At 42.2% G+C, this 12,127-nt stretch overlaps 1 protein-coding gene across 1 annotated transcript in view; it reads left to right on the top strand.

Moving 5' to 3' along the window:
- AQP1 (aquaporin 1 (Colton blood group)) overlaps positions 1 to 3,531 on the top strand; it is a 28,228-nt gene extending 24,697 nt beyond the window's left edge. Inside the window, exon 4 of the mRNA XM_008170771.4 lies at positions 1,766 to 3,531. Coding sequence (XP_008168993.1) covers positions 1,766 to 1,945 — 180 coding nt within the window. The 3' untranslated portion in view covers positions 1,946 to 3,531. The remainder of the gene's footprint in view (positions 1 to 1,765) is intronic.
- Positions 3,532 to 12,127: the final 8,596 nt, after the last annotated feature.

Genomic DNA, 12,127 nt, shown 5'->3' with positions numbered 1-12,127 from the left:
TATCCCATTTATCTTATTTTGCACATTCTTTTAACTATAAACAGACTTATTGCAGAGTTCTAGCCAAGTACTCAATATTCAAGCTGTGTTTGTGAGCTGTGATTGGTCAATTACAGTGAGCGCACTTAGGCTTAGATCCTTCAAAGTATTTATGTGCCTAAGTCCCATTGAAATAAATGAGAATTAGTTGCCTAAATACCTTTGAATATATGGGGCCTTTGACCCCAATTCAGGAAAGCACTTTAGTTTATGAATAATTTTACGCATGTGAGTAGTTGCTTTGAAGTCAATGGGCCTATTCCTGTGGTTAAAGTTAGGCATCTGCTTACATGCTGTCCTGGATCAGGGCAATGGAAATACTAAAGATTTCAGAGCTGTTCCCTATGCTTAAAACGGGGAATGCCACTAGAACTGCTACTATGTCTAGAACTTGAATAAAGTCTTGAAGTGTTGTCCATTTAAAATCACACGATAAAGTGCCTGTTTCCTGATTAGATAAATGTACACATATTATCAAATGGAATCCTCATGCATGAGAATTTTAAATTTGGTTTCCACCAGTACATTTGCACATGACTTTCAAAATCACTTTCAATGAATATTTATGACTGTACAATTTGATTGCACAAATCCTCATGCAATGTGAATTTAAGAACATAAGAACATAAGAATGGCTGTACTGAGTCAGACCAAAGGTCCATCCTGCCCAGTATCTACCGACAGTGACCAATGCCAGGTGCCCCAGAGGGTGTGAATCTAACAGGTAATGATCAAATGATCACTCTCCTGCCGTCCATCACTACCTTCTGACAAACAGAGACTCTTATTTATGCAGTATTCGCCCATCTCTTTACTGATCACTATGCCGCCCATTAGCGAGTAGGGCTAATCTTAGCATTTGGGGCATGCAATAAATTCCAAACTGAAGGATAAAAGACAGAGTTGAGAAAACTTGTATAAATCTGCTTACCATGCCATCCATCTCCCACTTACAAAAATGTAACTTTGGTTATAAAGGAAAATTAGTTTAGCTTAACATTTTCAAACTTGTGTAGCTAAAAGTAGGCACCTAAATCCATAAGAGGCACTTAAAGTACAATTTTCAAAGTCACCTAAGCAATTTAAGAGCCTAAATCCCATTGAAAATCCAGGGGATTTGGGAGCTTAAGTCACTTTTGAAAATTTTACTCCAAAATGAACGTGGCCTGATTTTCAGAGGCACAGAGCATATGCAGTTCCCATATTTTAAGTGAAAATCAGACCACATATACTTAGGAACATGCAAAATGTTTTCCCTGTAAGTGCCTAACTTTAGACACCCAACAACTTTGGCCTAAGTGATCTGCTCAAAGATGCATAGCAACTCAGCATCAGAACCAGGATTAGAACACTGGAGTTCTTGGCTTCCACCCCAATGCATAATCCATTAGATGATCACCTCTAGGTCTAATCCAATGTGAAAGTGCATGACTAACATAGGATGTTTCCAGGAATGGCTCTACAGTGAATGAGTATTTTGGAAAGCACTGAAAGAAATACCTGAGTTTGATTTTTTTTTAAATAATGGAGATATCCCATCTCCTAGAACTGGAAGGGACCTTGAAAGGTCATTGAGTCCAGCCCCCTGTCTTCACTAGCAGGACCAAGTACTGATTTTGCACCAGATCCCCAAGTGGCCCCCTCAAGGATTAAACTTACAACCCTAGGTTTAGCAGTCCAATGCTCAAACCACTGAGCTAACCTTACCCCCAATTTTGTATTTCAGATCTTCTGGGTGGGCCCAATGCTGGGAGGTGCAAGTGCCGCCCTAATCTACGACTTCATCCTGGCTCCCAGAAGCAGCGACCTGACTGACCGTATAAAGGTGTGGACCAGTGGCCAAGTGGAAGAATACGATCTGGATGGGGATGACATTAACACAAGGGTGGAGATGAAGCCAAAATAAAGAAGAATTCAGGAAAAGAAACACATCAATTTCTGAAGATGTTATCACTATTATAGACTCTTTGTAAACACACAAGCAGTATTTCCAGAAGGTTTTAAATTCAGGTTTTCCATTTCCTCGCCCCCTTTAACCCTAGCCTTTACTATCTGGCTGATAAGTACAATGGGCTTGAGGCCAAAATCACTAGACACTTGCGTGTGAGCTAGCGAGTGACGTTAAAATTCTGAAACCCCAGGTTTATGGCACTGTATGGGAAGGAATCGTTCCCCCGATGTCTCCATATATGATCATGACATTCAAATCACCAGTGTAAGTGCTGTGACAGTGGAATGCGAGGACACATGATCTGTCTGTACCCATAATCGAGATTTTACTAGACAGAAAGCTTTAACATAAAATATGAGGCATAATAAGCACATGAAAAAATTCTCTCCAGTTGTTGGCACAAAAGAATCCTTTAGAAATAAATGCACCTAAATTGTGATATGGAACATGTCTGAGCTTGCTAGACTGCATGCGAGCCCCAAAACACTGCACCACCAATGCTCTCAGCAAACATCAACTCTGCAAGCGCCAGAAACGTTTGCATCTTCCAATCTTTTGTTCTCCCTGCACAACCTCGATGCAACCAGAATTTTCGGACTCCAGGGAACTAATAACTAGAAGTCAAATGGAACGCAGCTATAACAATGGCAACGAGAACAACCCCTCGTTAGCGTGTAAACAGGATTTGCCTAGTCCTGTGACTCGTCTGCTTTTGTTAATCTTGCATATACAACTGTGCATCTTAAAACAAAATGGCAAAAAATAAAACCCACCCCACTTCTTTGAGTAGCTAATACTGGGAAATTCAGGGACAATGTAACACAGAATATATATATACTCAGTATATGAGTATATTCTAAATGGGCACAAACAAATACGTTTTTTGAACCTAAACATATTTTTGGGGTCATTTCCTGGATTTATATATATATGTTTTATATTAAGAGACTAATAAACGGTTTTGTAAGAAAATAGGAGAAGAAAACAAAGGAAAAGGATTGCGGTAAATGTTAGGCAAAATAAATGGCACTGGAAATGGAGAGAAAACTAACACAAAAATATGTAAGACTATTTTCTGTTTTTATTTTTGTGCTACTTTGTATTGCCTAAGTAATACACAATTGTAGATGATTGTGTATACTAACCGCAAAATATATTTGAAGCAAATACATACTAATATACCTGTTCTATACTTAGACCATCACCTTTAAATAAGAAATGAGGCCTGGGGTGTATCTATATGAAAAACTGCACACTTTCAATTCACCCAACCAATCAATTGATATCGCTATTGATCCATTCTCATGTTAATGAAGCAGTATTGATCATAGAGCCAAAACAAGATTCCAATGGATATGAAAGTTGCAGGCAGCTCAGTACATGTATAGCACATAAAATTTAAAAAAAAAAGCAAACATGGAATACATTTTTCTTTCTTGCATTCACATTTGGTATATTATCCCATGTATTATCTATGTAAATATGGCATGGCTGGATTTTGGATCAGTTTAGAAATAAACAAAAGCCGTTGTACTAACACACTAACTGATCATGATTCTTGATTTTAACCTGCCATCCAATACAGTGCAATGTCATTTTGTATGGCATCATTCAGTTCTCCTCCCCCCAACCCCATCAAGTGAGGATGATAGTTCTGCTCTCCTACCCTTGGAGGCCCAATTTAAATTGTGAGCTTTTGGGGGGAAGGGATGGTCTCTTATTCTGAATTTGTACTGCACCTAGGACAGGGGGTGAGGCGCAAGTTTGATTGGGGCCTTATGTGCTACTGAATAATAAATAATAGTAATATAATTAATAACGCAATTAATAATGTATTAATTATTATTATTATTATAAGCATATATCCAAGTAAAATATTATAAAGTGGCACATGTAGTGTCAGAGGGAGAAAGGCATTAATTGCTAGAGGCGTCTGTCAGGAATGGGGTAGAGAGAAGCAGGAAGGAAGAGCAGTTTTGGCTTTATCCACCAGGACACACTGGCCAGAGTAGTGGGGTAGGTACACAGAGTAGGATAAGCTTCTCCAACAGGACTGACGTAACTTACTCATTACTCAAAGCAAGGGGTAGTAGAGAAGAATTCTGACTCCAGGAGTTACAATTTATTTTGTGGTTCGCCTAGCACAGAATGTAAAGCAGCACCTGGGCCCTGAACATGTAAAACTAGGCTATGAAGCCCAGATCCTCACAGATATTTAGGTGCCTAACTCCCCCGGGCCTCTCCTCTTTGAGACAAGGACATTATCCTTCTATTTGTTGTGTAGTGAGCCTAGCACACGTCGGCCGCTGTACCTCGGTAATGATTCTAAATACAATCAGATTAATAAAATATTTTTTTAGTAGTAAAAATATGAAAATAACTACTTCCCCAAGGCAAATCTTGGCACATTACCGTGATGGTTTTCCTTGCAAAGGGTTCATTGCTGGCACATCAACGTAAATGAATTACAGCGTGGTTTTTTTTATTATTACTATTGTTATGAATGTCGAGAGAATTTGCACTTATTGCAAATCCCCAGCACAGCCCCTTGGGAATTGTGGGCTACATTCACTGAAGGACTTTGGTGATTAACTGCCACTTTAGGCACCTAAATCCCCAAATCAGGCCCCTCCGAGATTCGCAAAACTGCTGCTTAGCTGCCCCCGAGTTCTGTAGGCACCTAAACTTTCTTGGTGCCTAAATTTCTGCAGTAAAAGTACCATAGGCACCTATGAGTCTGGCTCTGCAGGACATGGGTTGTTAGGTGGCTGGTTTTTGTACTGTCTTGTTGGTTAAAGAGATTTTTTGCCCTCTGCCTCTCTGAGGGTGAAGTAGGGAGAGAAATACTCAAGACCCTGGCCTACTTTGGAGAACCTGTCTGCCTTCCCTTCCTTCCCGGCATGCTCTGGGGTCAGGCAGGCTCTCTAGTCATTGTGTTGGCAGCAGGTGGGTGGGTTTGTTGTTATGGGGCCACCCACGTTGCCAGCTGCTGGTGAGTTTGACAGGGGCCCGGAATGCAATGACAAGTGGAGAAGATAAAAGGCAAAGAGGTCTTGAGCCACCCCCAGCTCCCCACGTGCACCGCTGTCTGCGTTGGAGGGTTGGTCAGGCTGCTGGGGAGTGGGGAACTTGAGGGGGAAGAGGAGGGCCAGGCTGCTGGGGGACACCTGAGAGAGGAAGAAGAGGGTCAGGCTGCTGCTGCTGGTGGTGGTACAATGGCTGCTTTTTCTGCTTCTCAGAGGAAGCAACACTACTAAGCTCCAGAGTGATGCACCAATGAGTGGAACATAGGCGTTCCTCAGCCTAATTCGCCTATGGGGCCTGATCCCGTGAGCGTGATCAGACGTCACTTAGCAGACTGGGGCCCCATAGGCAAGCTGACACAAAAGGACAGCAGGAGGCGCCCTCCCTCACAACTTTAAAGCCAGTGGTTAGGGTGCTCAGCTGGGATGCAGGACACCCCTGCTTCCTCCTCCATCTGGAGGGGAAAAGGGATTTGAAGTGAGATCTGCCACATCTCTGATGGGTGCCTTGCCACTGGGCTATGGGATATTCTGATGGAGGTAGGGAGGCTCCCTTCCCATTGAAGCTCTTCCTCTGTGGAGAAATAATTAAAAAAAAAAAGTCATTGGAGCAGAGGGACCAGGTGAGTGCTCTAACCACCAGGCTACAAGGTCATTCTTTCTCTCGGGTCCAACGATTCACCCCCAGTGCAACAGCTTCAACAAGAGGGAATGTGAGAGCCCCCACAGCTGAGTCTGCCAAAGCCCAGTGGTGAGGCATGCAACCTGCAAAGTGGAAGAGCCCTATTTGAATCCTTCAAGTCCCTCCACCTGGGTGGGAGGCGGACTTGAACCAGGGGTCTCCCACATCTCAGCTGAGGATCCTAACCACTGGGCTAAAAGCTATGAGGCAGCTGCTCCGCCTTCTCCCACTTCCTGCAAAAAAATGGCACAGACACCTAACAGGAGAGGGTTTGCAGCTGGGAATGCCAAACAGAGGGAGGCGCTTTCCTGCAGCTGGGAACTTGGCACCTATCTCTGTGAGAAGGGAAGGGCTTAGGACACACTCCTCTCCTTGGCATCTCCCATTGGCTAGCTTAGGCAAGGAGCTGCCTAATGTGCTGGCTTTTGTGAATCCCATTCTGCGGCGCCCGTCTCTCCCCATTCATTGCATAGGAAGCATAGGTGCGGAACTCAGACTTGGGTGATTTTCTAGGCGCCTAAAAGTCAGGCGTGGTAATGCTGAGCCCTGCCATGCCTATATTTATTTGTGGATCTAAATAGCTAAATAAAGCCCCAGAGTTCCATGTGGCGGAAACGGAAAAGCTTAATGATGAATTCAAAATACTTGGATCCCAAACTGGGAACGACAGTTTCTAAACAATGCAAGTCAAGGCTATAATTACTAATAATTTCCCGTGCTGTTCCTAGTACAAGTAGTTGGGACTGTGCTGGCCAAGACCCTTATAGTACTCAATTTTAGTACTCAGTATTCCAATTAAAATAAAACATTAGGAGGCTGCACAGTAAACAGATTCAAATCTGACATGCAGTAGTAGGTACTGGGTACACGGACAAATGTCAGGTACACAAACACACCGTCATGAGGGTACCAACGCCCATTGAAATCAATAGCCAAACTCCCATGGTTGGTGGTGGTTCAAGTCCTAAAAGAGAAGCTGTTGATAAACCATCTTTCTGCTCTGCATTGTAATAGCTCTCAAATGGAAATGAATTGGACAAGTTTAGAAACCTCCCGTAACGATTGGGACTGCAGCGGATACCTGACTCCAAAGGGTGTCTACCAGTTCCCCCTCCCCCCCAACTGGGTAGTCAACTAAACCAGTGTTTCTCAACCTTTTCAGGTTGGTGACCCCTTATTCGAAGTCAAACATTTTTCAAACCCCCTTATGTTTATTCTAAAAGTGAGGGCTTGTCTACACCTCAAAAGCTACAGTGCTTGTGCTTCAGTGTAGACACTACCTAAACTGATGGGAGGGGTTCTCCCATCGTTATAGTTAATCCACCTCCCAGAGAAGTGGTAGCTAGAATTCTTCCATCAACCTACTGCTGTCTACACCGGGGATTAGGTCAGTTTAACTACTCTGCACGGCGGGGATTTTTCTCAGCTCTGAGCAACATAGCTGTGACGATTTAAGTTCCTGGTGTAGGCCAGCCCTAAGAGTTTAAAATGTCGATATAACTGATGTATGTGTCTGTGGATTTTGAAATGTTGATAGAGAAAATTTGACCTGGAAGGTTATGGGTGTGTGGGGAGTAGGGGAGTGAGATTTTCTTTGCTTTACATCGTAATAACATTTTAACACCTCACAACCCTCCGATGGCCTTTCATGACCCTTGGAGGTTGTGACTCACTGATTAAGAAACACTGAACCAGACCATCAACATAGCCTTGGAGAATCCTCCTATACTCATTGTTATACTGTATCAGAATCAAGAACCTGTATGATATTTTTAGTGAGCTGTTCACTCTCTCCCAGAAAATAATGCCTTTCTATTACTCACCTTTCAGAGAAATACAGCTGCCATTCATTCTTCTCTGTACAGTCTAGGTACTCCTGTATTAGCCTCCTAATTTAGTGCTTTTATAGCTCTTTATCTTCAAAGTGCTTTAGAAGCCTTAGCTAGTTAACCCACACAACACCCTTATCATGGAGGTAAACATTATTATTCTCATTTTATAAAATGGTAACCCAGAGGCACACTATCATTAACTATCTTGACTAAGGCTAGAGGGAAAATCAGTGGCAGAGCCAGTGTGAAATCCCCAGGTTGGTATGGCACACAGAGACAACTAATATGGGCCTTGTCTGCATGAGAAAGTTGCACTAGTTTGACCTAAGATGTGAATTTAAACCAATCGAGTTAAACCAGTGCAGTCCACCCTGTGGGCGTTCCTATTTCTGTTTAAAAGTAACATTTTCAGGTTAGCTTAAGTCAATGGGGGAAAAAGGTTTAAACTAATTCAAAATAAACTTAAAATGGAGCATCCACACAAGGGGTTTGCAACCTTTAACTAAACCAGATTGAAAACTGACTTCAATTGAACTGTTGTAACTTTCCTGAGTAGACATGGCCACCAACCCAGCTGGTTCTAATAAACAGATCTTCACTGTAGATTGCTCAGAGATCATTCTGCATGAACCATGCACAGACCCAACCTGGTGGGGTCTATTACTGGGTCTCTTAAAATGCACGTTCTATTGCAGCTGGGATTAGAACTGAGGTTTACAGTTCTCGGCTCAGGCTATGAGACGGCACCTTACCATCGCTATATCTGCATCTCATTATTACATCCTGCGGCAAGTTAAATTTAGATTCTTATTCACTTGGGTTCCCATATACTTAAAAATATACAAGAAGGAAAGAAAGGCGTTTGAAACACAATATGAAGAGAGCCAACAGGGCAGGAAGTTGCCATTGTGTTCACATATACACAAGCTGCACCAGCTGTCCACCAACTACAATTCGTGGATTAAGTATTTTCTTAAAATAAAAAAAAAAAAAAAAAAAACACAACAAAGCTAGTAATCAGCTCCCAAAGTAGCCTGGCATTTTTACGTCCTGTCCCAGCTGAAACTGGGAAGTGCACAGAGACACATGGGAAAATGACAATAAAAACCCAAACAAAGTTTGGGTTTGGTTCAAGTGTTTTGTGAAGATTTGAGTTGGGTTTGGTTTCATCTGACCTTGTTGGCCAGGCCCTATTTATTAATACATTGATTCATGTTATGGAAAGAATTTACCCCAGATATGAATCCTCCCTGATAGGGATGAATGAGGTCTTTTACACAATTTCTAATGGCAAATTGTAAAATGCAACCTATATATTAACAGATTGATTGATATGTGAAAATTAGCTCAATGTGGATTACACCAGTGATTCTCAAAACCAGTCCGCCGCTTGTTCAGGGAAAGCCCCTGGCGGGCCGGGCCGCTTTGTTTACCTGCCGCACGTCCGCAGGTTCGGCCGATCACGGCACCCACTGGCCGCAGTTCACCGCTCCAGGCCAATGGGGGTGGCGGGAAGCGGCGCGGGCCGAGGGATGTGCTGGCCACTGCTTCCCGCCACGCCCATTGGCCTGAAGGGAGCCGCGATTGGCCGAACCTGCGGACATGGCAGGTAAACAAAGTGGTCCGGCCCACCAGGGGCTTTCCCTGAACAAGTGGCAGACCGGCTTTGAGAACCACTGGATTATACCACCTGAGGCTGTAGGCTTCCCAAAGCTAAGGAAGATGGTCCTGTAGTGAAGGCAGTAGACTAGAACTCAGAAGGGGTGGGTTCAATTCTTGCCTCTGTCATAGACTTCCTGGAGGATCCTGGGCAAGTCACTTACTCTCTCTGCGAGCAATCTTGACCTAACTGAATCCTCTGTGAGTTTATTTACTTCACTGAGGACAAGATTTCACTCTCTGTGCCTCAGTTTCTTATCTGTAAAATGGAAGTTCTTCAGGGTAGGACTGTCTGTTTCTATGTGTATATACAGCAACTAGCACAATGGAGCACTGATAACAATTGGGGCCTCAAGGTCGTACAATAATACAAACAATAAAAACCATGTCATCGTATTGGATGGAAACAGCCAATGAAATTAAACATGCTGCAGGACAGGGCGTTGGTGATTCTGTTTGCACCACTTTTCCTTCTGGATCAGCACCACAGCATGATGGCATGTGCTGTGGGTGACATTTTTTGGAATGAGACATAAAACCAGTAATGTGACTATTTGTAGTCTCACAGCACTTTGTCTTAACTCCAAACCATAGACTTTTTGTAACAGCCAGTATAGAAAAAGTTAAAGCACAAATTCTCAACTCTCTTGGGATTTTGGGGCCTGCTCCTAATCAGAGAGGCCAATGGATACTCTTTGACTTCAATTAAATTTGGATCATGCCCTTACTGAGATGCCCTGTTCCCCTTTTAAAAAAAGGTCAAGGATCATTGTACATAGAGCAAACACACATCAGTAAGTGTAAGATACTTGTAAATAAAATCCCTTTTCTTGCTCCCAGGTATGGCAAAGGAATGAGATAGCCAATGTTTTAATATTATGATCTAGTCTCACTTGTATTTCAGTATCACTTTTCTTCTTTCTGGTTCAATAGACTGTTGTATTATTTCATAGAAATACCTTATCATCTTCCCACACAACCATGTGCAAATATAGTGCTCAACAGAATATTCCACGGCAATGTGCATTGCTATCCTCACAACAGACACACACACACAAAATGGATGTAGGCAGGCAAATTTCTCTAAAGTTTGAATTAGCGCCAATTTTAATTCAACCCAAGTTTCATACAGAATGTATCAACTCTTCTGAAGCAAGTGAAGTTGTTTTACACATGCAAACTCCTCTTCTGCTCCGCAAAGCCCATCACTTCTATTTTCTCATATATATTAGGGAGCAGAAGGTGGTGCACAGTAATTTGAATAAAGATGGTTGACTGAGATACAAGTATGTGTGTTTCTATAAAAATTAAATGCAGCAGCACTCTTGCTTATTTTAGATAAGTTGTCCCACTGAATTTAGTTTTTTTTTGTTTCATTTTGAATGATTCACAAACAAACTCTGATTTCTGCAAAGATATTAGTCAAAGTAGGTTAGTTGAAGAAATTTCAACCTATGGGATGTTTGCTGTCTGATCATATTGCCTATTTGCTATTCACTGTTCATGGTGTATGAATTGACACTTAAATCACATAGTGTTGCTGATCCTTCTTGACTGGTGGCCTGACAATTTTTAAACAAGAGAATAAGGAAAATCAAGCAACAGACAGCGAATAGTTTATTATGAACAACAAATAAAGACTAGGAAACACTCTTGTTTGCACAAGAACTTGGGCATTTGTATGAAGAACCATGCATGTGTACAAAATCTCATAGAATCATAGAAATGTAGGACTAGAAGGGACCTCAATAGGTCATCTAGTCCAGTCCTCTGCACTCAAGGCAGGACTAAGTAATAACTAGGCCATTCCTGACGGGTGTTGGAAACCTGTTCTTAAAAACCTCAAATGATACAGATTCCACAACCTTCCTAGGCAATTTGTTCCAGTGTTTAACCACCCTGACAGAATGTTTTTCCTAATCTCCAACTTAAATGTCCCTTGCTGCAATTTAAGCCCATTGCTTCTTGTCCTATCCTCAGAGGATACAATGAAAATGATGGTACAGGCACATTTTGTGAATAGCTCAGATTCAGAGTTCATAAAAAGCCTGTATAGTTGATTTCAAAAGCTTTCAGGTATAAGCAGCATTAAAAACTAATTCCCTGCCATTTTCCTCACCTGAGCCATGGGCAAACAGAAGATCAAACATTCATTCTCCTATAAAATTAAAGCAGACCATTTGCAGTCAGTGAAAACCACAACTTCCATGCACATTGTTGGTGAAAATAAACCACAAACTTTCTGTGATGCTGATAAATAGAAGGGCTGAACTTGTGTCCCGGGGTTACTTTACAAATGTGAAGCCCAGAAGGATACAGTCCATGCCTTATAATGATCTGCCTTAGCTGCGTAAAAGAGGTGTCTTTTCTCAAAAATTACTAGACATAGTTCAGTGGATATTTTTTTCTTTAGAGTTGGATACCCCATTTAGGGCAGAAGGACTTTCATGGATTCTATCTACCCAATCCTCCCTTAAATTTACTGGGACCAATACTCAACTGGTGTAAAGGGATGTAACTCAGAGCCACACCTATTAACAACAGCCAAGGATCTGGTCCTGTAACTAAGATGAAACCATTACACAGTGCTGACCACAAGCCCACATAAATAGAGCAACTGGATAATATATCAATGCTACTGATGGCCTGATTCTCTTCTCACCTTCATTGGGTTTAACTCCATTGATTTTGAGGGAGCCGCTCCTGAGTCACACCAATGAAAATCAGGAAAGAATCAGGCCTCAGAGGGGTTGACTATTTTGACTCTTTGAATTAGAACTTGTATTCTGCGATTCAAGAACTATGATTCCTAGATTCTAAGGCCAGAAAGGACCACTGTGATCATGTAGTCTAACCTATTCTAGTCTATTAGGATGGGCAGGGATGGTGTCCCTAGCCTTTGGTTGCCAGAACCTGGGAATGGGCGATGGGATGGATCACT

This window comes from Chrysemys picta, chromosome 2, assembly GCF_011386835.1.
Source record: "Chrysemys picta bellii isolate R12L10 chromosome 2, ASM1138683v2, whole genome shotgun sequence".
Classification (NCBI taxonomy): Eukaryota; Metazoa; Chordata; order Testudines; family Emydidae; genus Chrysemys; species Chrysemys picta.
The sequence above is the reverse complement of the archived record's forward strand: the minus strand, read 5'-3'. Positions and strand labels throughout refer to the sequence as shown.